Genomic DNA, 27,931 nt, shown 5'->3' with positions numbered 1-27,931 from the left:
GATGGCAACAGCCCTCTCATCCACCACCTGAAGCAAGGGATTTTCTTTACTTCGTGACAGGGCCAGCCCTGGGAGCACGTGACTCCCTTGTTACAGTGACTTCACTGGCTTCCAGTCCACTTTTGGGCCCAATTCAAAGTGTTGGTTATGACCTTTAAAGCCCTGAATAGTTTAGGACCAGGTCACCTGATGGACTGTCTTCTCCAATACGAACCTGCCCAAGTACTACAATCTTAAGGACGGCTCTTCTCCACGTCCTCCAACATTGGAGGTATAGTGGCTTCGTCAGTGTCTGTAGGCAAGCTCTACAGCTCCCTCTCCAGGGAGGTCCACAGTCCTCCTCTGATGGCCTTTGGCCTGTCGGACTGATTACTTTCTCCTGCTGTTGGTGGTAATTTTAATTTAGTTGGCTGCTCTTTTTATGCGTTTTTTGTTTAGGGACGTCAGTACGGATGTCAGAATATTCCGTCACGGATCTCGGTGAGGCCGAATGCCAGTGCATTCGGCCCCCCGAACTCCGTGGCGGAACAGCCTGCCACCCCCCACCCCCCTGCAGATCCCCCCCAGATCCCCAGGGATGAGACTTACCTGGGGCGGATCTCCTGGGCGACGGCGGCGGGTCTTCCAATTGGCCGCCGCTGCCGCCATTTGCAGTCTTGTAAAAAAAAAAAAAATGACGTGATAGGCTATGTAAAGATTTACGTAGCCTATCACGGCTCGGTTTTAAAAAAAACACACCGCGTACGCAAATGGCGGCGGCTACAGCCGCCGCCTATGTGTTCCTTATTTTTGGCCGTCTTAGTCTACATAATATTTATGTATTATGTAGACTAAGCGCCCGCTACGCTATTTGCATTCCCCTTTATTTTCGCCGTCATAGTCTACGTAAATATTTACGTAGATTAGGACGGCAAAAATAAGGAATGCAAATGGCCGTAGCCGCCACCATTTTCGTATGCGGTTTGTTTGTTTTTTTCCCCAGAGCCCTCCACGGCTGCAAATCTGGCTGTGGACGGCTCTGGCCTGGCTGGGCCTGGCCGGCTGCTCCGCGGAGCTGCCGCAGAACACAGCCGGCCACGGAGGATTCCAGGGGAGAGGAATGGATCACCTCCCCCCCCGGTCAAGGATTCCGGGGGGAGGGACAGAACGCCCCCCCCCCCCCCCACCATCAACATAATCCGCAGAAAGGTAAGTGACTTTCGTACATCCCTAGATGTCAGAGAATTCCGCCACGGATCTTGGTGAGATTTGGCCCCCTGAAATCCGTGGCGGAATGAAGCCCCTCGCCCCCCCATCCCACGAAAGGCGCGCGAAACAGAGCACTTACCTGCTGCTATTTGCACTGCTTTGCGAATGGTGGCCGCATCTGCAGCCACCATTCGCTTCTTCATTATAGCCATGATAGGTTACGTAAATACTTACGTAGCCTATCACGGCTAACGCAGGGATGCCATTTGTGTCCTTGCGGAGGCCATGATAGGCTCTGTAAATATTTACGTAGCCTATCACGGCAAAAAAAAAAAAAAAGGAACACAAATGGTGGCAGCTACAGCGGCCGCCATTTGCGTTCCCCCCGTTTTTTTTTTTTTTTTGCCGTGATAGGCTACGTAAATGTTTACGTAGCCTATCACGGCAAAATACAGGGACGCAAATGGTGGTGGCTACGGCGGCATTTGCATCCATGTGCAGGCTGCCCAGCGGCCAGATATCCGGCTGTGGGCGGCCCCGGCCAGCGGCTCTGCGGATTCGCTGCGGAGCGGAGCCAGCTGGGGAGAGGGGCGGAGCGCCTCCCCCCCACTGCGAATGTCACCCTTCGAAAAGGTAAGTGGCTTTCATACATCCCTATTTTTGTTTTTATTACACTGTAATTTGATAATATTTCATTATGTTAGCTGCCTTGGGCACTTAGTGAGGAAAGGCAAATCATAGAAGATTAAATAATACATAACTAATGAACAAACACACACACACAATTTTACTGTCCGTGGTTGCCGAAACTCTACCCTACCCCCACCCCACAGACCTCTTCCACAGTGATAGCAAACTGGGCTGGATCCAACCCTTGTGCAATGGGACTTTCCCCATCTTTTCCTCCTGCGCAGAGTCCCCCACATGTGCCCCAAATCTGCTCTGGCAGGTCCCCAACCCTCTGAAGCAGATTTAGGATGTGTGCGGGGGACTGCAGAAGAAGGGAAATCTCTCCCACCAGCAGTTCCCTTCCACTGGAGGACCAACACCACTGATACAACCCACAGCGTCAAGCAGTTATCTTGGGCAACTGGTACACTTTTGCAGTGAGAATTAGAGGCAGTATCCAGCTGTGTCGTTCCACTAGTGCAAATGACGCTGCACTAACAGAAACTAGGTTCCAAACTATGTACAAGGTAAGAATCTAACTAAAGTTCCACTTGTGCTAAAAATCTTACCACCAGGTTAGAATACCTGGGCAAGGGACTTCTGGTTGGAACCAATGTCGTCCTGGGTGGGAGCTTTCTCAAACAGCTTTTTAAAAGGTTGAAAAACCTTTTCATCTCCCCCCTGGAATTAAAAGGGGGGGCAAGGCGGAATCTGGACAACAGCTTGGAGAAAAGTACTCCTCATGAAGTGGGGGGGGGGGGCCTGGATTCCAGAATTATCTCCCCAGAGCTTTACCAAAGCAAAAAGCTGTTCTGAAACTCCCATTTAATAGGAGAAAACAGGGCTGACGTGTTCCATTGTAATATATGCTTTGAGAAATATCAACAACTCCTGAGGGATGATTTAAGAAATATTAACAATATTTGAAAACATCTGAGGACCTGCAAGATCTGTTTGAAGAGAAACATGGCTACACTGAGGAGAAGAAAGGGGCTGGCATCACTGCCAACTCCCCCCGTACCTCCTGTGTCAAAAGTTTCAAAAACAGAAGATACAGGGGAATTATTTACTCTGATAAAGACTTTATCTTCGCAATTTACGGAGCAAGCCAAAAGGCTGGATTTAATCCAAAATTCCATCACTGCCTTGCAAGGAGCTGTGGATCTAATTAATGCGTCTTGGCAAAAAATGGAGACGAAAATTAACGAGCTAGAAGACCGAGTGGCAGGGAATGAAACTACAACACAAGTTTGTTTTAAAAATGTCCTTGACAGAATTTCTCAACTGGGGGGCTTCACGCGCAGATCCAGTTGTACGTATTTTTGGGATTAAAAATCTGTCTAAAGATGTAAAATTGCCTATTTTTGTGGATAAACTTTTGCATGAGATACTTGTACTAAACTGTAGTACTGATCAGGTTGTTGGTATTCTTGGTATTGTTTATTTCATTTATAAAGATAAAATAAATAAAAATATATTAAAAAAAAAAATACTTGGGCAACAGGACTGAGGACTCAGACTCTTTTACCAGTACCTGGCATTACTTTATGGACTGCATCAGAAATGAGGCTGTCAAAAGAATACTACCAACTTCACATGGGACTATATCAAAGGGCTCCTTTAGATAACTGAACCTGGAATGTAATTCAGTCACTAATGATCTGTGCTGCCTTTGTCAAACTGTAAGATTCCTCATGTGTTTCCTTGTTGTTTGTATGAATTTGTATTACTCACATGAAAATTTGATAAAATACTTCACACACACACACACACATAAAACCCCTAAAGTTCCTCTTGTGCAACCCCTTTCACAAGTGAGCCACATGGCCCACTAATGCATGCTCTGCTAATGCAATGTACAAGCACTTGCACCACTGCAAGATTTGGCGGCGCTCCACTAGTGCTATTGGGTTTGTGGAATGCACCCGTTGGATACTGCCCTAAGTTCTTGTACTAACACTGTAAGGATATTATACTATTGGCTAATGAACAGTTAAAATGTTGTTTATCTTCCTTAATGTGTTATCACTATACTGCCTCAGTGGGTATTTGCCAATTAGTTTCAGATGCATAAAATGCAGAAGTACAAGAAAAATTTGGCTGGAACTATTCAACAACTTTAAATTAATGTCCGTTGAATTCAAGCAGGCAACATCTTCATGAGTGAGGGATCAATAGCCCCTTTGGGCATTTTAAAAGACTTGACATGCTTCTTTACACCGTGGAGCATTTAATCTCTAAAATGCCTAATGGGTACAACACAGAGAAATATTCAAGGGCATTCAAGTCTCACTGGTATTTATAGAATACTACACAATTATTTTAGGATTGCACTTAGGATTGCACTTGAGGCAATGCCTCAAGATAGTAGTTTTCTGACCATTTGAAATCTTTATTACATTATAATATTTTGCCTTTTATGTCTGCAGGACTGTTTACCATAAGGAAAAATACTTCAAAAGTAGAATCATACTGTGCATGTAACAACCTCTGGATCCAAGCATTAGACACTAAGAAAGTGAAATATACCTGGCAATTTTCCGTGGATAGCTAATTCATCAAATTCATTAGGAAATTTCATGCCTTCTAATATTCTCCCTCCAGCTGTTAAAATGTCATACAGGAGCAAGCCAAATGAATAAACATCAGCTTGCTGATTATAAATAACATTTCCTCTTGCAACTTCTGGTGCTCTGAATCCTAAAAAAAAAAAAAAAAAAGGACAAGGCTTTAATTGTTATGCTTCTTGCCAGGAAGATGCTGTACTTGTTTTAATTTCAGAATCTTAAATAATGTTAAGTGCCATAGGAACTCAACAACAACAGAACAAATACTATTTATGGCCTAGAAGAGACATCGGCTTCTAGAATGAATTATGAAATGAAGATGATGAACCAGTTAATAAGTATAAGTGCGCACACACACGCACACAAAACATCTCCACCCTCCACTCCCAAATACATCATATACACAGAGAAATTGGAGAGTCCCTGAAGGACCTTTTGCATTGGCTCTCCATTGTTCACTCCCAAGTCCTAATATGTGGGGCAGGGCAGCTATGGAGTCCACAAACAGGAGCACAAAAATGGGCAGTGGAAACTTGTTGGGTCATGTGAGAACTTCTAGGCCAGCCTCCCCCAACCTGGTGCCTTCCAGGGGCTTCTTCACATGAAGCTTCTATCCTGCTATTGAGACTGGTTACTCACGGAAGTTTGTGGGCCCTTTAGATGACGTCATTAACCTCCAGGGTGTCTCCCACACTAAATGACCTTTATTCCATTTTTTTAAAAGGTTGGAGACAATGAGCTATCAAAATACCGCGCTTGAGTTCTGCTTGAGTTCCCTTATGAAAAAGGGCAGGCTGCAATAAGAGGAGGTAGGCCACAGCGCCATCTACTGGCTGTATAATGAAACATATGGAAGACTCAGATAAGGGGGAAAAGGAGGGGGAAAAGAGGGAACAAAGCGCATGTAAAGGGAGTCCATCGTGATCCTGCATTTAAAACGGAAAGCCCCATTTTAAATGTGGGATTTGAGGCTGGTGTAGAGATGCTCCAGATGTGTTGGACTACAACTTCGATCACCCCAACCAGCATGACCAATGGCTACAGTGATTGGAGAGGGTGGGAGCTGTAGTCCAACAGCCTTCCCCAACCTGGAGGGCACCAGGCTGGGGAAGGCTGGCCCATCCTAACAGCAACACTAAGATCAAATTCAGTCAAGGCAACACGCAAAGCTCTTACTAGAACTGTAAAGCCTTGCCATTGGAATGTGCCTGATTAACCCAGCTTTGTAAAACAAAATGTGTTACAGCATCTCTCACAATATTCCATTAATCCTACTCAGCAGTTTTTATATATACAATCAGGAAGATGAACAATGGCCGTCACCACCTTTGGGGACCCTGGCAGGCTTTCAGAAAGCAAGTGTTATCCAGGTGTGTCTGTGTGTGAAGAATAATCACTTACATGAGAATATTTTCCCATCAAAAAGGAAAGAGTTAGGCTAGGAAATAACATTTCTCACCCACAGCATCTCCTTAACCTTGGTACCACGGAGAGTCCTGAGGTACCCTGATTTGATTAAATATTGCTATGTCTTTCATACCTGGTGTCCCTTCTGAAGTTTTTATTCCCATTCTGCAACAATACTGGGCAATACCATAATCAGCAATCTTTGCAATGACTGCTGCATTGGGATACAGTGTAAAGAGCAGCACATTGTGGGGCTTTAAATCACGATAGATGATCATTGCTGAATGCAGATACCTATGAGACAATATTAAACGGATATATTTAAAATGAGATGTACATATTAGAGTAGCCTCAATCCCCAAGGTTTAAGGTATGTCCACAATGCGGCTTCGAAATGGGTCAGACATGCGCCTGGTGCACAGCACTTCAGACTAATGACACTTTCCACCCATGCTGATCCCCTTTCCCCTCTGCTGCACAGGTGGTGTCATTGTGGGAATGTGACTACCGGCAGCACAACTGGCTTTGGGGTGACGTTGGGCAGTTTCCAACAGTGTAATTCCACAAACTAAAATGCACTAGTGGAGCTCCACCTAATCTTTTCATTGCACATGGACTTGCACATTACACTTGTGTGAGTGGTTGTGCAAGCATAACACACAACCAGCTGCACAACCATTATTGCAAAGTGCAATGTGTAACTGGTTGTGAAAGCATAATATGCAATCACTTGCACCACCGTGCTTGTACAAACGTAACTTTAGTTGGCTTCTCCTCTTGTGCATAGTTCAGAACCTAGCTTTCGCTAGCACAACATAATTTGCATTAGCTGAATGTCACGGATGGATACTGCCCGATGGAAGCAAGTCATACCAACATTGACTCAGGACACTTCTTCTCACACTTCACAGGGGGGTCACTAACCTTAGTTACCCTAACCCCACATTAACCAAGACTCTTCGTTCCTATTGTTCCCCATGTAAGACTCCAGCTTTTTCTTTTTTATGAAGATAGTATTTTGGACAATAACCTTTAATAAGCATGCCTGTACAGCATACAGCCATCATCGTCAATGGATTCATGCCAGAGTGTCCAGTGTGACTTTATTTATTTATTTTATTTTATTTATTTATTTCATTTCTATACCGCCCAATAGCCGAAGCTCTCTGGGCGGTTTAATGTAAATGTGTTTACTTTAAGGAGTAAACACATCTATTATGACATGAGCTGTCATGGGCAGCATATTAGATATTTGAATACTCTGGTATTTCAGCTGAACAGTCATAATGTGCAAGGAAATTGGTTTATATGAAATAGAGTCTATTCAAAATTATTCTACTGAAATGCACTTTATGTAATTTAACAACTTATCAGCAGGATCCTACACATGCCTACTCAGAACAAAGTCCCACTGTGTTCAGTTGGGCTTACTCTTAAGCAAGAGGGCACAGGATTGTAGCCTATTGTGAAGGTAGGCCTAACTAGGCCTTGTAAGTAGTTTCATTCAGGCAAGTTGCCTGATGGGATTGAGATGTGTATGTGTTTGACCACGAGAAGGTAACTGTAAGTTGCTCATAAGCAGGAAATTCCTATCCACCAACTCCACTGTGCTGATGAGACTGTTGCTAAGCTAAATTAGCTCTTGAGCATGCGTAGTGTATTTTCTTTGTTCTCTAACTTTCAGTCTGTATAAATGCATCCTGTTTTCTTTTGGGGGGAGAGACACAGTTTCGTCTGTTTCCCACGGCCGTGATGTGCTTTAATAAATTTCTGACTGTTCACCCTAACCTGCCTTGGATATTTCCTTAACACTATGAATACTAATGAGCAAGAAACTGAGTGAAATTTAGAAAAAAAATTAAGCAGTAAGTTTTCCCTGGAATCAGTGGAATTTTGTCCTCTGGATCACACCCATATTTATTTCTCTATTTATAGAATCTCAACACTTCCAGGCATATCCAAATTCAGTACTTGAAAGCCTGCTATATTTGATCTATAAATATTCCAGGGACAAAAGAGACACAACCATTCTTAGCAGAATCCTTGCAGCACAAGCCAAGAAATCCATAATTAAATAGTGGAAACAATTTTATAGAAATAGATGGAAAAATTTTAAAAATATGCCTCGAGATGGAAAGGATTTTAGGGCACAATCCTATGCAAGTTTAGTCAGAAAAAACACAGATTATGTGGTTAAATGTGCTGAAAACAGGGATGTTTTCAGTTATGCGGTTAAATGTTGTGCTGTTTTACCTTAAGCCATCAGCTACGTGTAGAGCTATCCTGTGCTGGAGTGTTCTCGTTAGACTTGCATTGTCTTGTTGCAATAATCGATCTAGAGACCCCTTTGAGGCCAATTCCATGACAAGCATCCGGGGACGCACTGCTGCAGCCAGCAAAAATACTAAACTAGGATGGTGAAGATGGCAAAGCACTGCAAGTTCCTGGAGACAGTAAAATCAAAGTGAAATGATAGAAGTGTCAAAAAGAATTTTTTTTCATCTGCAGCTTTGTGCTGAGGGCTGGGTGGGCAGGAGATCAAAATAGATTTTTTCAGAAGCCAAAAAACAGATTGGGAGGAGTTTGTAAGTCATTGCTCCCCCCCCCCCCCGTCCGCCATGTTATCTGGCAAATTATAGGTGTTGTAATACCCTGACCTATAACCTAGAAATATCCATTAAAAAATTAAGGGTGCAATTCTAGGCTTGTTTAGAAAAAGGTCCTGGCTCCCCATGCTGGCTCGGAAATGTTGGGAATTGTAGGACTTTTCTCTCTCCAAACAAGCATAGGATTGGGCCCTAAATCGATTAAAATATTTTACCTGCTTTCCTTTTACAGAACAAATCCAAGGTGGCTAACAATAAGCAACTTAAAATATAAATATACAAATTTAAAAATACATTAATTAAAAAACCTTGAACAAAACTACCCCGAACCCCTGGCAGCAAAGGATGTTTGCAACAGGATCCCCAGTCAGGCTCCACAATCCCCAAAGGCCTTCCGGAGCAGCCACATCTTCAGCATGCAGGGGCAAGTATGGTGATGCAGCCACGCAAGTCTCCTAAGGGAGGGCATCCCATAATGGGGGGAGACGTCCAGTGGTGCAGCTAGGGGGGTTGAGACTCTGGATTAATGGTCTTATGGCCTAACTGCCCAGAAACGTTCAACTATGGGATGGCTGCAACTTGTGCAAATTTCTCTTTACGCAAATTTTTAAAAAAGAAAATGTTCCTGGGTTTCGGGGGAAGCCACTCAGCTCAGCCCCCAAATCCAAGCTGAGTCAGGTGCTCAGCGGGAGTCTGTCGAGGCCAAAAAGAGCCAGTTTTCACAGCAACAGACAACCCTAGAACAAGCACTATTATGTTGAGGAGAAAAAGAAGGACAATATACTTTTAAAGTAAAATAATAACATGAGCATCTGTAGCCATGTCCTTGCCTGGCTGGCTGCCTCCTAACTGTAAAATGGTTTTTAAAATAAGATGAAAGAAACGGTGCAGCAGCAAGTAATGTCTGCTCCAGTGTGCCCTGGCATGCCCATGCCAGCCATATACTGACTTCAGTCTTGTTTGCCACTACTCCGTCACTTGTCGCTATCTGGGGGGCCGTTTGGGAGCCCCTTGAGCTGTGGGGCCATGTATTTTGGCCCTGAGGTTCACCCCTAGCTGCACTACTGGTGGCAACTAAGAAGGCCCCATCTCTCATATCAATGTGCTGAACTTCAGCCAGAAGAGAAACATGGAGCAGGACCTCTCATGTTGATCTGAGTCTATGTGGAGGTGATCCCTGAGGTATCTTGGTTCCAGACTATTCAGGACAGGGGTGGCAAATCTCTTTTAGCTCAAGGGATGAATTCAATTTCGGAAAAGCTCTCGGGGGCTGCATTACGGTGATGGGCGGCGCCAAAATACCAAAAATAGCAGCATATTTTAGCTGAAAGGTCTTACTTCCAGTAAGCAGGAGAGCCATTAGAATGGGGGGGGGGGGGAATACAAAAACTGGAAAACCACCAAATGATTGTGGTCAGGGGAAACGGGGCCTGGCCAACCGGAAAATCCAGGAGGGCCAGATTAAGACCGCTGGAGGTTAAGACTTTGAAGGTGAGAAACAGCACTTCAAATTGGCGGCCACTGAAGAGGGAGCGCTACGCTCCATTTAGCCAGCCTCAGTTAATATTCTGGCAGTGGTATTTTGAAACTGTTCTCAAACACTGTTCAAAGGCAACCTCCCCTAGAGTGCATTACAGTAGTCTAATATGGACATTTCTAAAGGCATGAATAACTGCAGCCAGGCACAAATACTCCAGGAAAGGGAGTTTACAAGCCTATGCTTGTAAAAAGCATTCCTGGGAACTATCACCATCTGGGCATCGAGCAGGAATGCTGAGACCCAAAGCACATGGTACTTTACAGAAATAGAAAGCAGCTACACTTTTTTATCCAAGAGTAAGCACAGCGGACCTGATCTGGACCCTAGCATGGAGGGTAGGAGGCATTTAAACCTCCCCCGCAGTCCCAATTTGGATCACCCCCACACCAGCAATTTATATTGCTAAATAGTGATCCATTACACAAATGAATCACTATTTTGCAAAATATATATTGCAGGCATAGAAAGCCCTATCCAGATGGGGATGCAGCGGAGGGGGTTGGGCAGCGTTAAAGGCCTTCGTTAATATTTGTCCCTGAATGAGGCCTGCACCTTAAGTGGGAGGGCAGCTCATCCAAAACAGGCTGTGCCCCTAAACCATGGGTTGACTGGTCCCCTAACCAACAGTATTTCCATCTTATCTGGATTAATTGTGTTAACCTACATCCAGTTCCTCACTGTTCTCACTTTCCTTATTTAGAAAGGAAGGAAGATTTGTGTTTCTTCTTTTTAACTGCTGAGACCTTCAGTGTGGTGCCTCTCCCAAACTAGCTCTATAAAAACCAAGGTAATTTACTTACTTGTCTTAGAAGCCTTAGAGATGTGTGCTTATTAAAAATCTTTACAGCTACTTCTTCTCCACCATAAGAAGCACGGTATACAGAACCAAATCCACCATCGCCTTTTCCAAATGTAAACAGAAGGCAATATTAGAGATATGCGGACTGCGATCCTTCCTTAGTTTGAGGTAGCTTTTTGCTACACCTGCTCCCCAACCCTGTGTATTGGGCCAATACATCATTTGCATCCTCAGTTACAAGCATGTTGCAATGTAGAGCACCACACTAAAACAATCCAGTGGAACACTCAACGGCAATTTTGCGCTTATGCCAAGAATGTCAGACAACTCAGATCAGCCGCATTTGAATGCAAAGTGGGCTGCAAAAAAGTGTAACCACACACACACACACAGACTTGTGAACCAGGGGGATGGAAAGGATAAAACTTACACTCCTATACATGTCTAATAAGAAGTAAGTTCCATCTAATTCAATGGGCCTACACTCAGGTAAGTGGATGTAGGACTGAGGTCTTAAGCATTCAGAATTGTTTTGAGTGACACCTGAACCAATTATTTAACCGAATGACATTTCTATCTTCATTAAATATTTTAACCATATCATTTGCATTAAGATATTGCAATAGACGTTTTTAAAATTAAGCAATTAAAGGCAATGAGCATCATAAACAAAAGTTAAAGTGGTTGTCGGGCATAGACATTCTCCTTTGATATTTCCCCAGTGTAGAAATATTAATACATGATTGACAATATGTTGGATTCCTTGCTTAATTTAAATAAACATATGTCCTTGACTATGAAAACTTATGCCACAGCACATTTGTTAACCTTTAAAGGGGCTATAAGACTCTTGTTCTTAGCTACAGGAAGCAGAGCAAAAAATTGTAGTTACCTAGGAGAAATTCTGGAATTTGGTCAAATTCTAGTTCATCATTGTTCAACATGATGTTTCTAGGCAAATCAGCTAAGATCAAGTCTGGAGCAATCTGGGCTATTGGAATGGTAGATTTTGGCTGATCTGGATTTATCAAGAGGTCACCTATGTGGATAAAGATAAACTGAGACAGAACTGCAACAGACTGAAAGTTGAGATAATGTAGTACACCCATTATTCCATACATCACTACTTCAGCTACACTTAAAATGTACTCCATAGCATGATAAACGTCATGTCTTTCCCTAAAATTATAAGTGGCAGCATTTCTTTTCAAGCACTTACATAAAGCACCAATCTATTGTCAAATGTCATGTGGACAGAGGGTTTGTGTAACTTGAAAATGCAACCAAAAACTGCTGCTTGCTGCTTGTATCATGAAATTTTGTGGGGTTTGCAAGGCATAAAATTTTGCCCTACAACTGAATATATTCATTCTACAATTTATGTTATACAACACTGTGTACCATGGGAGATGGAAGCTTATTTGCCAAGACACAGAAGTAGACAAATACAACTGAAGCGATAATCTAAAGACACAATCCTATGCACATTTAGACAGAAAATGTCCTGCAACTCCCAGCATTTCCCAGCCAGCATGGCTGGCTGGGGCATGCTGGGAGTTGTAGGAGCTTTTTCTGTCTGAGCGTGCATAGGATTGCACACTAATTGTAAGGAGATCTGCAGTACACACCATATTAGTACAGGTAGTAACAGAAAATAGGGCCAACTGTATTGTGCAGCTCTCTGATATATACAAGGACTTTCTAGAATATATGTACAAGGTCAACAGAGACTTGGCTAGGAATTTTCTGAAAGCCTCTGTAGACAGATCCTGAATTAGTTCTCTGGAACTGTCTTGCAAATAAACAAACAGTAGCAGCAGGGTATGGGTGGCGTTATATACTCATTACTATATTCTTAATATAACCAATTAGGCTTATTATTTGGTCTTAAAAATGCTAGGATATTGATGATAACGGATGTACACTTATCTGCCTGTGAAAAAGTATTTCAGGATAGCTTTGTTAAACCACTACATATACCTTCTTCTGCTTTTTTTAGCAGGTCATCAAGTAGTATTTTCTGATGCTCTTCACCATCCTCAAAACTATACAATGCCCATTTTTTCAGGAGTGTTTCTCCTTCACCACATACATCTACTTCTAGTAAGCCAGGAAACCATTCTTCCATAAGAGAATCGATATGATCGACAACTTGCCCCAAGAGGATACAACCTGAAGAGAGGCAAGAGAATGTTATTAGAATGGTGGTGTGCTACATCTACAGTTATAAATACACTACATGTGTCGCTTAAGTGAAAAACTGACAAACGTCACCCCTACTCCCCAATAGGTTCTGATGCAAGTTTAACCTTTTCTGCAGGAAGGCACAGTAATTTTTAGGAAACTGTTTGGATTATTTTCGAAAGCTGCAGATTCCACCAAGCAGTAGGCTTCTGGGGACCAGTTCAGGTATATGCCTTGTCTCCAATACATCCTGTTAGGACGAAGAGCTTGTTCTAGAGACAAAGAAAGAAAAATGATTGCTTTGTAAGGCTATTTTCTGGCTGTGAAACTTAACTGGTTATTTTTAAAATGCACGACCCCCTCACCTATGCATTGCTATGATTTTATAGCATTGTTATATCTATGTGTAAAGCAGAAGCACAATACTCACTGCATGTTTGCAATGACTACTGTAATATAATCCCAGGAGGTGGGAACACACATAACCTCTCATGAATCAGCTGTGAAAGTTTAGCAGTTAAATCATGATATATTGGGTCACCAAAACCTTAGGACTAAGGTTTCTTTAAAAAATAAGAAAGAAAGGCTGCAATCCTTTATCAACCTACTTGGACGTAAGCTCCATTGAACTCAATGCGAGGTACTTTTGAGTGGACATGTATATGATTGTGCTGTAAGTAAAATGAATGGGACTTCAGGTATTTAATTATTTTCTTCTCCCCCACCCCTTCATCCCCATTTTTTTTTAGATTTTACCTATTCCTTATTTCATTTCCATTACAATACATGTACATTATCTATCTGCACAACTTGGTTCAACATATGCATAATAAATGGTACAACAATTTACAAGTTAATTGTAAATACTATTAACTATGATAAGATGTACATATTTTATTCTTAAGAACAAATATATAAACGTAAACTGAACTTTTGCTGTGATTTTTTATGTCTGAAAACATGCAATACAATTTGTTAATACATATACCTTCTTATTTGTTATTTTAATAATGTATAGTACCTTCTTATGTTCTATGATAACCACAGAGTTTTTGTAATAAGAGGGAACACTCCATTGTTCCCCGGCATTTGTATAAACAATAAAACTGTACCCTTCTTCTGTAAAACTGTTCTTTTTTCTTTGTCCTTTTGCTAATTTAATATTATTTGTCAATTTTTCTAATAATGCAATCTGCCATACTCTGTCGAACCATTCTTTAAGCGAGATTCCTTTTAGACATTTCCATTTGCTGGCTATCAACAATCTAGCTGCAGGTGTTAGAAACCTTTTAAGTGTTTTATGTAATAAATTCTTATTATTACCTTGAAATATTCCCAGTAATGCTAATTCTGGTGTTTTTGATATGCTTTGTCCTGTTATTTTACTAATGTATAGAAAAACAAAGTCCCATATTTTCTTCACTTTCCCACATTCCCACCACATGTGTTGTGTAGTACCTAGTTCTTTACACCCCCTCCAGCAAAATTTATTGTTGTCTGAATTAATATTAGATAAGAGCACTGGAGTGGGAAACCAGCCTTGTATCATTTTAATAGTTTGTTGCCTGCTTTTAGAGGATAGTGTTTTAATTGGAAAACTCTGCCACATTTTATTCCATTCTTCTTCAGTAGTTTAAATTTTCCAGTTCAGTTCTCAAACTGAGTGCAGGTTTCCAGATGTTCCCATATCGGTTTCTAATAATATTTTATAAGTTTTAGAGATAACACCCTTAGTTTGGTATGTTTGATGAGGTATTATATTCTCAAAACTGGATAATGGTCTAGTAGCATTATTGTTTTATTTCTGATAAAATTTCCCAATTGGTACCAGTAGTACCAGCTAATTTGTGTATTTTGCAATTTTTCTTTCCAATATTTCACCCCCAATTTTAATGAAAATTGGGACACCTTGGGAAGCTGCCTTATAGACTACTTGTTTATGTAGTTCGGTATTATCTACTCTGACTAAAGGGAGGGGCCACAGCTCCATGGAAGCACGCTTGCTTTGCATGCAGTAGGTCCCAGGTTCGACCCCTGGCATGGAAAAATTCCTGCCTGAAACCCTGGAGAGCCGCTGCCAGCCAACATCGACAGTACTGGGCCAGATGGACTCAGTCTGACTCAGTCAAATGTAGCTTTGACCTATGTTCCTATGACTGGCAGTGGCTCTCCATTTCCCATCATCTGCTACCTTGATCTTTTTAACTGGAGGTGGCAGGGACTTAATCTAGGAACCTCTGCATGATCTTTGGTCCCTCTTCCATTAACACACTGTAAGAACACAACATAGATAAAACAGAAAATGCGATGAATTAATCAGGTTTTAAATGAGAACAAAACCTTTTTAAAAAGTCAACAATTTCAATACTAGATTTCCAAGATACTCGAATGTCTACAGTCAATATCAGTGGAAGAAAGAGAAAAGTGATATATTTTAAAAGAGTATAATTTAACCACCAGTAGATGCAAAATAAATGGTAGTTTGATGGTTTAACAATTTGTGAGTCTTCAATCTTATACATGTCAAATCAGAAGAAAGTCCCACTGAGTTCAGTAGGGCTTACTCCCCTAAGCGGGTACAGAATTGCAGCTTGAGTCATGAAAATGAGGAATAACTAAGCTTCAAGTAGCACAGCTCTTACCATATATTTTGCAGTGGGTTTGCAAACATGTTCTTGGGTGGGGGCTGGGGAGCCAGAAAGATGAAGTATTCATAAGAGAATTAGAAAGGAGCTACAAATGGCCAATGTGTAAAAATCACAAGCTCCCTCATTAGAACATAAAGAATAAAGTGTGTCTTGCTGTCTTAAGGTTTAAGAAGAAGTGGCCTCAGTCCATCGCTCCAGTCCAGAAACTCACAAGGGACATACCAGGCTGCATTCCAGAAATACATCCAAACAGTGTTTGGAATACCAACTTGCTAATGCACATGGTATCTCCTGTGTTTCTGGATCCCTGAATAAAGGTCCCCCCATTCCACACACACACAGGCTTTTATAGGTTTATTCAGAAGATCTATCTGTTGAACCAAGTTCCATCAAGTAGATTGCTTTTCCCAGATCAGGAAGAAAATCTGAACATTTCAAGTAACTTAACAGTCTGATCCTATGCCTGTGAGGTCCCAGTGAGTAAAAAAAACAGAGCTGCTCAACTTCCTTGACATGTTCAGTGTAACTTATAGTTTGGCCCTTCGTCTCTCAGCTCTCACGCTGTAACTGTAACACTAATTAAACAAAAAGTCTAAATTGACAAAGATTGGTGAACTTGCAATAAAAAACCAATGGCAGAATAAAGTGGCATAAGCAGTAGTAAATCAGTCAGCCAGCATTTCCCCCAGAGACCCTCTGAAACAGGTTTAATAATGTTTTTGCTGCCCACTGGAAGGAGAGCAATGATGGAACAAGATGGAAATGAATGTACCTCTTCCTGAAAGCATATAAGGAGAAACTTCTAGCAACCTGTTGATTAGCCTGGACCAGAAACCCATGGGGAAGTATGGCATCTCATACAGCCTAATGATAATTTCTGAGTTTTCACAGTGAGGTAACTCTATTACAGGCCGGTGATCTGACAAGCTGAAAGAAAAAAAGAAAACGTTTTGTAATTCCACTGAATTTACTTTTTTACAGCAGGAGTTGGCAGCAGCCAGAATGTACATAGAGTACCTTCCCCGAGTGTTCTCCACTTACGACTAATGAGCAATTCTAAACCGTCCCACCCCCCCCACCCCCCAGAAAATAAGCCATGAATCTCTGGAACTCAATTTCCTTGATATGCTTTCAGGTCTTTGTTTACCTGCTTGGAACAAGAAGTTGATCTTCTCCTAGTGGCAGTGCAATCTGGAACTTCTCCAGAAGCTTGAAGTACTGTGACATGTAAATCTTAGGAAATTTGCTTTTCTTTAGCAGGAATTTCTCTACATCAGAGCGCTTTATGATTCCCTTTGGGTACTTAGGAAAGCCTTCAACCTTCACTGTCAAGATCTTTGGAAGGAAAAAGAGCTCACTGTAATGTTTCTAGCATTTTTTTTCTTAAGTGTTGGAGTGAAGTCACATGTAACATCTTTAGAACAGCAAGGAAGTTCTGGAAGCACTCTCAGTTTGTACCCCGAACACATCTCTACCTCTCCATGATGGAAAAAACAGATTCTGTAAGTTTGCAAGTGAAGGTGGCTGCACATGGCACTGATTGGCTGGCATCTGTGCTGTTAATAAGAAAATTCCCCCTACCCCAGGAGCAGTTTTAAACTTCCAATTGTCTTTTAAAAAGAAATGGATAAGGGACAAGTGAATGAATAGAAGTATTCATGCAGCATTTTAAAAACAAAAATGCAAACAGCCTGCCTGAAGCACAGGATGAGCCAGACTATCTGCTGAGCCAGTATTTGATTCACAGTTACTCCTGTCTGCCATTTCAGTTGCAAAGCTAGGCTCACTCTGCATCTTAGTTCTGTCTTCACCCTTACTTTGCACACTTTACAGTCTATTATTTAGGAAAAAATATTACTTTCAGGGTTTGTGTCAGCAGTGTGGACGGGCTGTAGAAGCAATAACTATGTGTGGGCTGAGATGGGTCAACCAAGGCTGCTCACAGAATTAGGCATGGCATAGGGCAAGGATCTGTTAATCAGGCAGCCCGACTGCTGACTGACCCACCGTCCCAGACTGCATATTGAGATAATGAAGGGAGTGGCAGGTTCCTGCAGAATAACTGAGCCCATGATGGCATAAACCCGAAGTGCAGAACCTCTGGTCTGGTGGCCAAATCTGGCCCTCCAGGTTTTCCCAGGTGGTCACATCCCCTTTCCCCCAACCACTCCCCTAAGTGGGTATAAAAGCATGACCTGACACCAGAGTCCCCAATCCTGCACATATAGGGTGTCATTATGTTGTCTCCTCCTTCCTTCCCTGGTGAGACCCCAAATGAAAAGCTTTTGAGAAGGCTGAAGCTAGAAGGTATGTGAAGTCACTTGCTTACAAAAAGTAAAGATAAATCTAGGGTAAAAGCAGGATGAGGAAATGAGGTGGAACAGAAAGGTCTACATTCTGGAAAACACATGAACTGACCTGTGCCATGATTTTACACAGCCATTTAGGGTCAACAAAATATAAGTCTCTTAACTGAAGTGCTGGATCTTGAAAATGGAGCAGAACACCTGGGTGAAGAGTAGTGCAATTAATACATATATAAACACATTCTGTACATATAGAAAATAGTATGGCTTGGTTATTACATGGTAAATTGCTGTCTTTTGCTCAGTGGACAGGGAGTGATTCGTTTTTTACCAGAAAAACAAGCACATCTAAGTTTTTGCATTGTACTGCATTTTATATTTCTAATTCATGACACATTGGGCAGTATCCAGCACTGCTGCTCTGCTTACGCAATTGACATGGCGCAGGGGTAGGCAGCCATTTTGGGCCATGGGCACTTTTGGAAATTTCATAAACTGTCCTGTGCACCACCACATATTCATTAATAGAATTGACTTCACAATAAAATTTATTCTTAAACACCACCACAACATGTACAATACCTGCATCTCCAACATCCCCTCCACCCAGCCCATGGTGACTTTCCAGCCCCTGATGAGTTAGGTTTTCTGAAATGCTCAAATATCTAACAGACTCTGTGGCTACCTCCACAACCACAACAACTAGAAGACCCAAGCTCAGGGGTGCAGAACCTCAAGGCCAGGAGCCAAATCCAGCCTGCCTGGGATCCCAATCCAGCCCCACCCCCTTTCCCCCAAACCACTGATGATTTGGTGGTTTCCTGGCTTTTTGTGCAGTTTTTTCCCCATTGTAAAAGGTTGAAATGCCTCTGCTAAGACTTAGTTCCTGGCAGTAAGAGCTTGAAACTAAAATATGCTCGTATTTTTGGCTCTGCCCCTTCTGCCTTTGACCCACCCACCACTAGAATGTGGCCTCCAAGAGCTTTTCTAAAATGGAATTCAGCCCTTGGGCTGAAAGAGGTTCAACACCCCTGTTGTAGCTCAATAACACTAGAATCCATCACGCATTATTACAACCTTTAAGTCTTAACTTTGGTTGCCTTAAGTTTATTAATACGTTACTACTGGGAAAACCATAGCTTTGATTATACGAACCTTTGTCGGCAAGGTGATGTCTCTGCTTCTTACTACGCTATCTAGGTTTGCCATAGCTTTCCTCCCAAGGAGCAAAGCGTCTTTTAATTTCATGGCTACAGTCACTGTCTGTGGTGATCTTGGAACCCAAGAAAATAAAATCTGTCACTGCTTCCATTTCTTCCCCTTCTATATGCCATGAAGTGACGGGACCAGATGCCATGATCTTAGTTTTTTTAATGTTAAGTTTCAAACCAGCTTTTGCACTCTCCTCTTTCACCCTCAACAAGAGGCTCTTTAGATCCTCTTCGCTTTCTGCCATTACGGTGGTATCGTCTGCGTATCTGAGGTTGTTGATATTTCTCCCAGCAATCTTAATTCCAACCTGTGATTCATCCAGCCCGACGTTTCTCATGATGTACTCTGCATATAAATTAAATAAGCAGGGTGACAATATACAGCCTTGCTGTACTCCTTTCCCAATTTGGAACCAATCGGTTGTTCCATGTCCGGTTCTTACTGTTGCTTCTTGACCCTTGTACAGGTTTCTCAGGAGACAGGTAAGGTGGTCTGGTACTCCCATCTCTTTAAGAATTTGCCACAATTTGTTGTGATCCACACAAACAAAGGCTTTAGCGTAGTCAATGAAGCAGAAGTAGATGTTTTTCTGGAATTCTCTTGCTTTCTCCATGATCCAGCGAATATTGGCGATTTGATCTCTAGTTCCTCTGCCTCTTCTAAACCCAGCTTGTACTTCCAGTAGTTCTCGGTTCACATACTGCTGAAGCTTAGCTTGTAGGATTTTGAGCATAACCTTGCTAGCATGTGAAGTGAGCGCAATTGTAAGGTAGTGTGAACATTCTTTGGCATTGCCTTTCTTTGGAATTGGAACGTAAACTGACCTTTTCCAGTCTTGTGGCCACTGTTGAGTGTTCCAAATTTGTTGGCATATAGAGTGCAGCACTTTAACAGCATCATCTTTTAGGATTTTAAATAGCTCAGCTGGAATACTGTCATCTTCTGCTTCTGTCAGGTCCCTGCCTTCTTTGTCCTTTATCATGGCCGTCTTTGCACAAAACGTTCCCTTGATATCTCCGATTTTCTTGAAGAGATCTCTAGTCTTTCCCATTCTATTGTTTTCCTCAATTTCTTTGCATTGTTCATTTAAGAAGGCCTTCTTATCTCTCCTTGCTATTCTCTAAGAATCTGCATTCAGTTGGATATACAGTCAGGGCCAGAAATACTGGAAAAAGAATAACTGTTTTGTCAGTTGGCCTTTGTACACCATTACATTGAAGTTGAAAGGAAACAGACCCAGATGGGAAGGAAGTCAGGACTTTCAGCTGTAATTCAAGGGGTTTGACAAAAGTGGGGCACTAACCATTCAGAAGTACAGCCAGTGGCATACCCCCCCCACCATTGTTGGGGGCTCATAAGTAATGGAACAAACTAACATCATTTCAAACTTAAGGATCGCCTTTAATACCTGGATGAAAATACTTTGCAGTCAATGACTGCCTGAAGTCTGGAAACCATGGACATGACCAAATGCTGAGTTTCCTCCCTCGAAATACCTTGCCAGGACTTTACTGCAGCTGTCTTCAGCTGCTGCTTGTTTGTGGGTCTTTCTGCCTTCAGTCTTATCTTCAGGAAGTGAAAAGCATGCTCTATTGGGGTGAGATCAGGTGACTGACTTGGCCATTGAAGAACATCCCACTTCTTTGCCTTCAGAAACTCTGGGGTAGCTTTTGTTGTATGTTTTGGGTCATTATCCATCTGCAATATGAAGCGGCGTCCTATCAGTTTGGCAGCATTCGGCTGAATCTGAGCAGAAAGTATAGCCCTATACACTTCAGAATTCATCCTGCTGTTTTTATCAGCAGTCAGGTCATCAATAAACACCAGTGACCTGGTGCCATTGGCAGCCATACATGCCCATGCCATAACACTGCCTCCACCATGTTTGACAGATGATGTGGTATGCTGTTCCTTTCCTTCTCCATGCTTTTCTCTTCCCATCATTCTGGTACAAGTTAATCTTGGTTTCATCAGTCCAAAGAATCTTATTCCAGAACTGGGCAGGCTTTTTTAGGTGTTTGCTGGCAAAGGCTAATCTGGCCTGTCTGTTCTTGAGTGTTACCAGTGGTTTGCACCTTGTTCTGAAGCGTCTGTATTTACATTCATAAAGCCGTCTCTTGACTGTAGATGTTGACAATGACATGCCTACCTCCACAAGAGCGTTCTTGACCTGGCTAGATGTTGTGAAAGGGTTCCTCTTCCCCATGAGCATAATTCTGCGGTCATCTACTTTAGTTGTCTTCCATGGTCTGCCAGGCCTTTTGCTGTTGCTGAGCTTGCCAGTTAATTCCTTCTTTTTCAGGATGTTCCAAACTGTTGTATTGGCCACTCCCACTGTTTTTGCTATCTCTCTGATGGGTTTATGTTGTTTCCTCAGCCTAATGATGGCCTCCTTCACTCGCATGGACACCTCTTTGGACCTCATGTTGGGAGTTCCAGTGAACAGCTACCAAATGCAAATGTAACACTCAGAACCACCTCCAGGCCTTTATCTGCTGGATTGGTCATGGGGTACCCAGGAAACAGGCCACACCTGGTCATGCAGCTGCTTGTCAGCCATTCGTTCCATTACTTATGAGCCACCAACGATGGGGGGGGGTGTATGCCACTGGCTGTCCTTCCTGAATGGTTAGTGCCCCACTTTTGTCACACCCCTTGAATTACAGCTGAAAGTCCTGACTTCGCTCCCATCTGGGTGTGTTTCCTTTCAACTTCAGTGTGGTGGTATACAGAGGCCAACTGCCAAAACAGTTATCCTTGTTTCACTATTTCTGGCCCTGACTGTATCTTCCCCTTTCTCCCTTGCTTTTCACTTCCCTTCTTTCCTCAGCTACTTGTAAAGCCTCATCAGACAGCCATTTTGCTTTCTTGCATTTATCTTTCTTTGGGATGGTTTTAGTTGCTGCCTCCTGTACAATGTTACGAACCCCCAACCATAATTCCTCAGGCACTCTGTCTATCAGATCTAATCCCTTCTATTCATGTTGAACAGATTCAACATGAATATTTATGTTGAATAAAACTATTCAACACCTCCACTGTATATTCATAAGGGATATGATTTAGGTCATACCTGAATGGTTTAGTGGTTTTCCCTACGTTCTTCAATTTAAGCCAAAATTTTGCAGGAAGCAGCTCATGATCTGAGCCACAGTCAGCTCCAGGTCTTGTTTTTACTGACTGTATGGAGCTTCTCCATCTTTGGCTGCAAAGGACATAATCAATCTGATTTCGATATTGACCATCTGGTGCTGTCCATGTGTAGAGTCGTCTCTTGTGTTGTTGGAAAAGAGTATTTGCTATGATCAGCGTGTTCTCTGTTTAAGGCAACCTAATTCCAGGCAAGCCCACTGTGCAATGATTGAGGAAGCTAAGAAAATTAGAAAAGCTTGGCTGCCTGAACCAACCCAAGCAACTAGCTTCAGAGTTTATGACAGTTTTTGCAGAACATAAAATGCAAACATGGAGCCATTCTGTACATTGACCTCCAAAGGCTAAGCACCACAGTATTTGAAATTGCACATTACCTGATTCATTCAGAAAGTGAACAGCATGGGGGAGCTCATTTTCATCCAACTCCAACTTGTTTTCTTTCACCAATTCAAATAACCGCTTCTGGTCAATCACAGGAAATTCAACTGGAACATTTGTGCGCTCCTCTAAAATTCTCTTCTCAAGTTCCAAATAGCTGTCTGGAATCAACTGGCCAACAACTGGCTGGTCTCTGATCTGCAGAACAAACATGTTTTGTTCAGATATTTTTATGAACACTTCAGTGATGGCTCAGACTTCCCCAGCTAGGCTTGGAAAAATACACTATTTCTCCTAAAACTGGGCAAAAAGTTTGGTTCAATCTGATCCCAGTTTCAAACCAAATTAGACTCCACCACATCCTTGATGTCACTGGGAGTGTGATAGGTTGTAATTCCACCCCCACCCCCATGATGAGACTCCCACACTCCTTGCTCCCGATCTTCACCCACCTACTGGTCTGCCCAACTCTTTCCTTGGCTTGCAGCAGTGTGAGGGATGCTCTCTCCCCCCGCACCCCACACACACACACTGGTGCCTGGCTTGCTGCTACAGCTATGTGACTGGCACCAGGAGCTTACTTATGTCAGTAAAGCTGGCTTGCAGTGTGCCTGAAGGGGAAGGGAAAGCAGCAAGAAAGGAAAGCAGGTGGGTGAGAAGGAGGGGGAAGGTGTCTGGAGATAGGCAAGTGAGTACATGGGAGAGAGGACTTCTGCTCAGGTTGAAATCTGAACCGGAGAAGGGGATTCAGGGTTATCATAATCACCCCACCTTTTATTTATTTATTCATTTCAGAGAGTTTCCATGCTACTTTTCATTAAAAAAAATCCCAAAGTGATGCACAAGGTAAAAACAATGTGATAAAATACCATAACACCAGTCAATAAAACTGCAGTAAAACAATAAAAGCTTATTAAAACAACAAGGGGTAGCTGGCAATGCTAGTGGTCAGGAAATGAAAATTACCAGGGGTAGCTGGAAATGCAGTCAGGAAATGCCTGGGCAAACTGTGGCTTAAGGGGTTGGCAGGAACACTCCACACCAAGGACCTACCTGATCTCAGTGAGATCACTCCACATGGTGGAGAAGGTATTTGGAGGCAAACATTATGCAAATTAGGAAATACAAAACTGGGCAAATCAGTCAACACATTATAGAACAGTCAAATACTTATTAACTGTAATAAGCAGGTTATGGGGTTGTGCCCTCCCTCACATCAGCCTCTACTCTCTTGCATGCAAATTCCCTTCCTGTCTTTAACTGCCCTTAACCAGGGCTAACTTTGGTGCAGACATTGTGAACCCTGGTTAAAGAGCAGGGTGGTGGTGGGAAGGAATGTGTGCACTTAGAGGGGAGAGGCTGGGTTGAGGAAGCATACAAGCCCAGTGCCCACTCCTGCTCCCTTAACCATGGTTAAGGGTTACATCTGCACTGATGGTCATGTCCTTGCAAGTAAAGGGTTACCAAGTGTATATGCCTGTGGTATTCTTTAAGAGATGAAAAGCAAGGAATTCTGAAGCATCTTCCTCTGTCCAAACCAGTATGCCACCTTAAGTCCAGGCCCTTGTCTGTTAAAATTTTCCAAGCTATGCAGAATATCTTTCAAGCATCATAGAGTCCAATGGAACGAACAGCTTCAGAAATCACTTTCCATAGCATTGTTTCATTATCTTACATTTACATATTTTGTTCTTATTTTGACACTGTTTACTTTATTCAGAAACACAACTTTTAAAAACACTTATTTCAACATTCCCTACTACTTAATTATCTTGGATTAATGTCTGTGTGCTTTTGTGTGCTTTTTTGTAAATGGCTTTTAAACTTTTTATATTGTATTGAATGTTTTAACTTTTGTAAACAGCCCAGAGAGCTTTGGATATGGGGCAGTATAGAAATGCAATAAATAAGTACATACATTCATAACAGCACAGTTTTCCATAACATCATAAACTTAAACAACAGCTGTCTGGTTTCCAGAAGTCACACATAGAGGAAATCAATCTCCCTTACATTTTGATCCACAGTATCACAGAAAACAGAAAATGAGAGATGTTTTACAACATGAAACTTTAACCATCTTGTACATCTGTATGATTTATTTTTACTGATATGTCGGACAAACCCATGTGATGCAATACTAATATTAGAAGCCTAGCTTCAAATCTCTTCCCACCCACTACTTTACTGGAATGCCTTGGATCACTTACAATTTCTCATCAGCCTTTATAGCTGTACCTGTAAAATGACAATTCATGAACTACCGCTTTGTTGCAAGGATATGAGATGAGGATTTTATAGTAAAGTGCTTTTGCACATTAAGAACAAGAAATTCACATTGAGGGCACTGAAGAATTCACAATGAAATTGTGTGGTAACTGTGAGTGCTATCACCATATAGCTTTGATACAAATTTGCAAGCTTTAGAGAATGAAGCACTAAATCAATCAGTGAAAAACTTTCCTAAGCGAACATACATTTTTCTAAAAAGTGACATGGCTTACTTTGAAATTCAGACTCTCCTTTATGATGGTTTTTCGAAGTTTAGCCATAGCATCAGATTCTTCTGTAGTATTCACAAAATGATAGTCTCGGATTGCTGGAAACCCCCTCTGATTCATCAGTTCCTTGGTAATTTTACTGACACAAGCTTTACGCTGCTTCTCACTAGAGATGTCTAAATGAGTACCAACGAGGATTACAGGTGACGAAGATGCTCGGGCCTGCAAAGCATGATTGAGGACAGTGATTAGATTAGGACACTTATCCAGTACCCATCATGCTTACAATGGGGTGGTTTTGCTGACTTGGTCCACCTTGGAGCTCATTTAACACAGAGGGCACCCTGTGCAGTTTAGGTTCTCAGCAGTAATGGTGCCAATGTTAGGCAATGTGTGAAATGGGCCTTGGTAATTTAAGCCAAAGGCCTTCAAAGGCTGTTCGGTCCTTGTCCACTGCAGAGGATTCTGGGGTTTGTTCTAAGGTGCATTCTCACTGTGGAGTAGAGGGTGGGTGTCACTCAGGCCTACCAGGTGTTGCCTTTCTCTACACAAGTGGGGAACCTATGGCCTTCCAGATGTTTTTGGACTCCAATTCCCATTCGCCCCATCCAGGATGACCAGTGGTCAGGGATGATGGGAATTGGTCCAACAATTGGCCCCTTCTGGAGGGCCACAGAAGACTCACCCCTAGAATGAGACCAACATTTCCCTGAGGATGCACATCTCAAAGAAAGATTAGAAATTGTAGACCAGGTTTTTAGGGGCCTTTGGGCAAGACACCTTCAATGGGCCCCCTCCCTCAGTGAGTTGACTTTCTCACCACCATTGTCACTATCTGTTTCCCGTCTCCCAGCTGAGCAGAGCAGAGCAGAGCAGAGGAAGCTGCTCCAGCTGGTTTAAGGACTACAGAAGCAAGCAAGGTCCCAGAGAGAGAGCAATCAGAGCGAGCGGACAGGGGGAACAAACAGGAGTTGGCCAGGGGAGCTGTAGTGGTAGAAGAGACAAAGGAGACAAAGGCAAAGAGTGGGATTCTGTTTTTAACCTGCAGTGAGTAGAGGACCAGGCACAGGCTACTCTAGAACAACCAGGAAGCTAGACACAAGAAAAGGGAAAAGGGACTATGGAAGGACAAGACTCTCCAGTGGTGGTGACCTGCAAGGTGTGTGCAAAGTTTGTTTTCTTGCCTGAGAACAACATGGCCTACACGTGCAACAAGTGCAAGTTGATCATGCTGCTGGAAGAAAAAATAAGAGGACTGGTACGGCAACTGTCGACCCTCCAGGGAATAAGAGAACATGAGGAGTTCTTGGACAGAACGGTGGAATTACAGCAGGAAGCAAATATCAAAAGCTAGAAGAGCAACAGCAAGCTGAGGCAGAAGTGGAAACTGCTGAGGTGAGGAAAAATGAAGTAGAGGATACTCCTTGGAAAAGGGTGACAGTTAGGAGCAGAAGAACTAGAAGACACTTGGCACCAGTGGAGGCAGTGGAACTAGGGAACCGTTTCCAGGTACCTGAGGATGAGAATGGAGGACAGCCTGCAGAGGAAGAATTACAGGGGAACCTGCATGAGAGCGAGCAAGAGGCTGAAGGTCAGGCAAGCAGAGGCAATGAAACCAAGGCCTACAGCTACAAGAAGAGAGGAGGAGGAGGAGTGGGAGACTGCTTGCTGTGTGGGATCAAAACGCAAGTATGTCGCGAAGACCTGTGGATTCGCCAGGTATGCTGTCTCCCGGGAGGACAGATTAGAGACGTGACTGAAAGGTTGCGTGCATTCATAAAGCCCACTGACAGGTATCCCTTTCTTCTCATCCATGTCGGAACAAATAATACCACCAAGCGGAGCTACAAAGAAGTCATGTCAGACTTTGAAGCTTTGGGAAGGAAACTCAAGAACTTTGGGGCCCAGATAGTTTTCTCATCCATCCTTCCAGTAGTTAGAAGAGGGAAAGAAAAATACTCCAGGTGAATGACTGGCTACGAAGGTGGTGCCAGCGCAAGAGATTTGGATTCTGGGACCACGGGCTATACTTCCTGGAAGATGGACTGTTGGCAAGGGACGGGTTGCACCTCACAAAGGCTGGGAAGAATGTGTTTGGCCACAGCATGAAGAACTTCATCAGGAGGGCTTTAAACTGAATCCTACGGGGAAGGGAGATGTAAAGTTGGGGGTAACAATGGACGAAGGCTCATGCACCGCAATGGAGAGAACAGCTCTAATAGCGCCCAATAATAGTCTTCACAGACAGGTAGGAAGAAAGCCAGACCATGAAGCACATGGTCTTCGATGGCTATATACTAATGCCCAGAGTATGGGAAACAAACAGAACGAACTTGAACTCTTAATACAGGAGGGAAATTATGACTTGATAGGTATAACTGAGACTTGGTGGGATGACTCTCATGACTGAAATACAGCAATTGAAGGATATAACTTGTTCAAAAAGAACAGGAGGAACAGAAAAGGAGGTGGGTTGCACCATATGTTAAAAATACATATCTCTGCACAGAAATACAGGAGGATGAGCCTGGTAGCCCCATCGAGAGCATCTGGGTTCAAATAAACGGAGCAAAGAATAAAAGGAACCTGGTGGTCAGAGTCTACTACCCGCCACCCAACCAAGGAGAAGACGAGGCTGAAGCTTTTGAAGAGCAAATAGCCAATGTTTCAAGGAAGCACGATGTCGTAGTAATGGGGGACTTCAATTTCCCCGACATTTGTTGGGAGACAAATTCTGCAAAACATGGCCCCTCCAGGAAATTCCTGACTTGTG

The 27,931-nt window shown here is 42.7% G+C and overlaps 1 protein-coding gene across 3 annotated transcripts in view; it reads right to left on the bottom strand.

Moving 5' to 3' along the window:
- Window positions 1–27,931, bottom strand: part of LRRK2 (leucine rich repeat kinase 2) — a 124,311-nt gene that overhangs the window by 24,918 nt on the left and 71,462 nt on the right. For all 3 annotated transcript variants that reach the window (XM_084811012.1, XM_084811013.1, XM_084811014.1), the window contains 12 exons: window positions 25,162–25,380; window positions 22,654–22,855; window positions 18,027–18,115; window positions 16,756–16,943; window positions 16,381–16,535; window positions 13,086–13,232; window positions 12,757–12,948; window positions 11,669–11,815; window positions 10,778–10,878; window positions 8,085–8,275; window positions 5,965–6,125; window positions 4,387–4,557 (listed from right to left, as the gene is read on the bottom strand). In XM_084811012.1, the coding sequence (XP_084667138.1) occupies window positions 4,387–4,557; window positions 5,965–6,125; window positions 8,085–8,275; window positions 10,778–10,878; window positions 11,669–11,815; window positions 12,757–12,948; window positions 13,086–13,232; window positions 16,381–16,535; window positions 16,756–16,943; window positions 18,027–18,115; window positions 22,654–22,855; window positions 25,162–25,380 (1,963 nt within the window). The remainder of the gene's footprint in view (window positions 1–4,386; window positions 4,558–5,964; window positions 6,126–8,084; window positions 8,276–10,777; window positions 10,879–11,668; window positions 11,816–12,756; window positions 12,949–13,085; window positions 13,233–16,380; window positions 16,536–16,755; window positions 16,944–18,026; window positions 18,116–22,653; window positions 22,856–25,161; window positions 25,381–27,931) is intronic.

The sequence above is a fragment of the Heloderma suspectum genome, chromosome 7 (assembly GCF_057233095.1).
Source record: "Heloderma suspectum isolate Gila_16-S chromosome 7, 16-S_ref, whole genome shotgun sequence".
Classification (NCBI taxonomy): domain Eukaryota; kingdom Metazoa; phylum Chordata; class Lepidosauria; order Squamata; family Helodermatidae; genus Heloderma; species Heloderma suspectum.
Note: the sequence above shows the minus strand (reverse complement) of the source record. Positions and strands in the feature narration are given on the sequence as shown.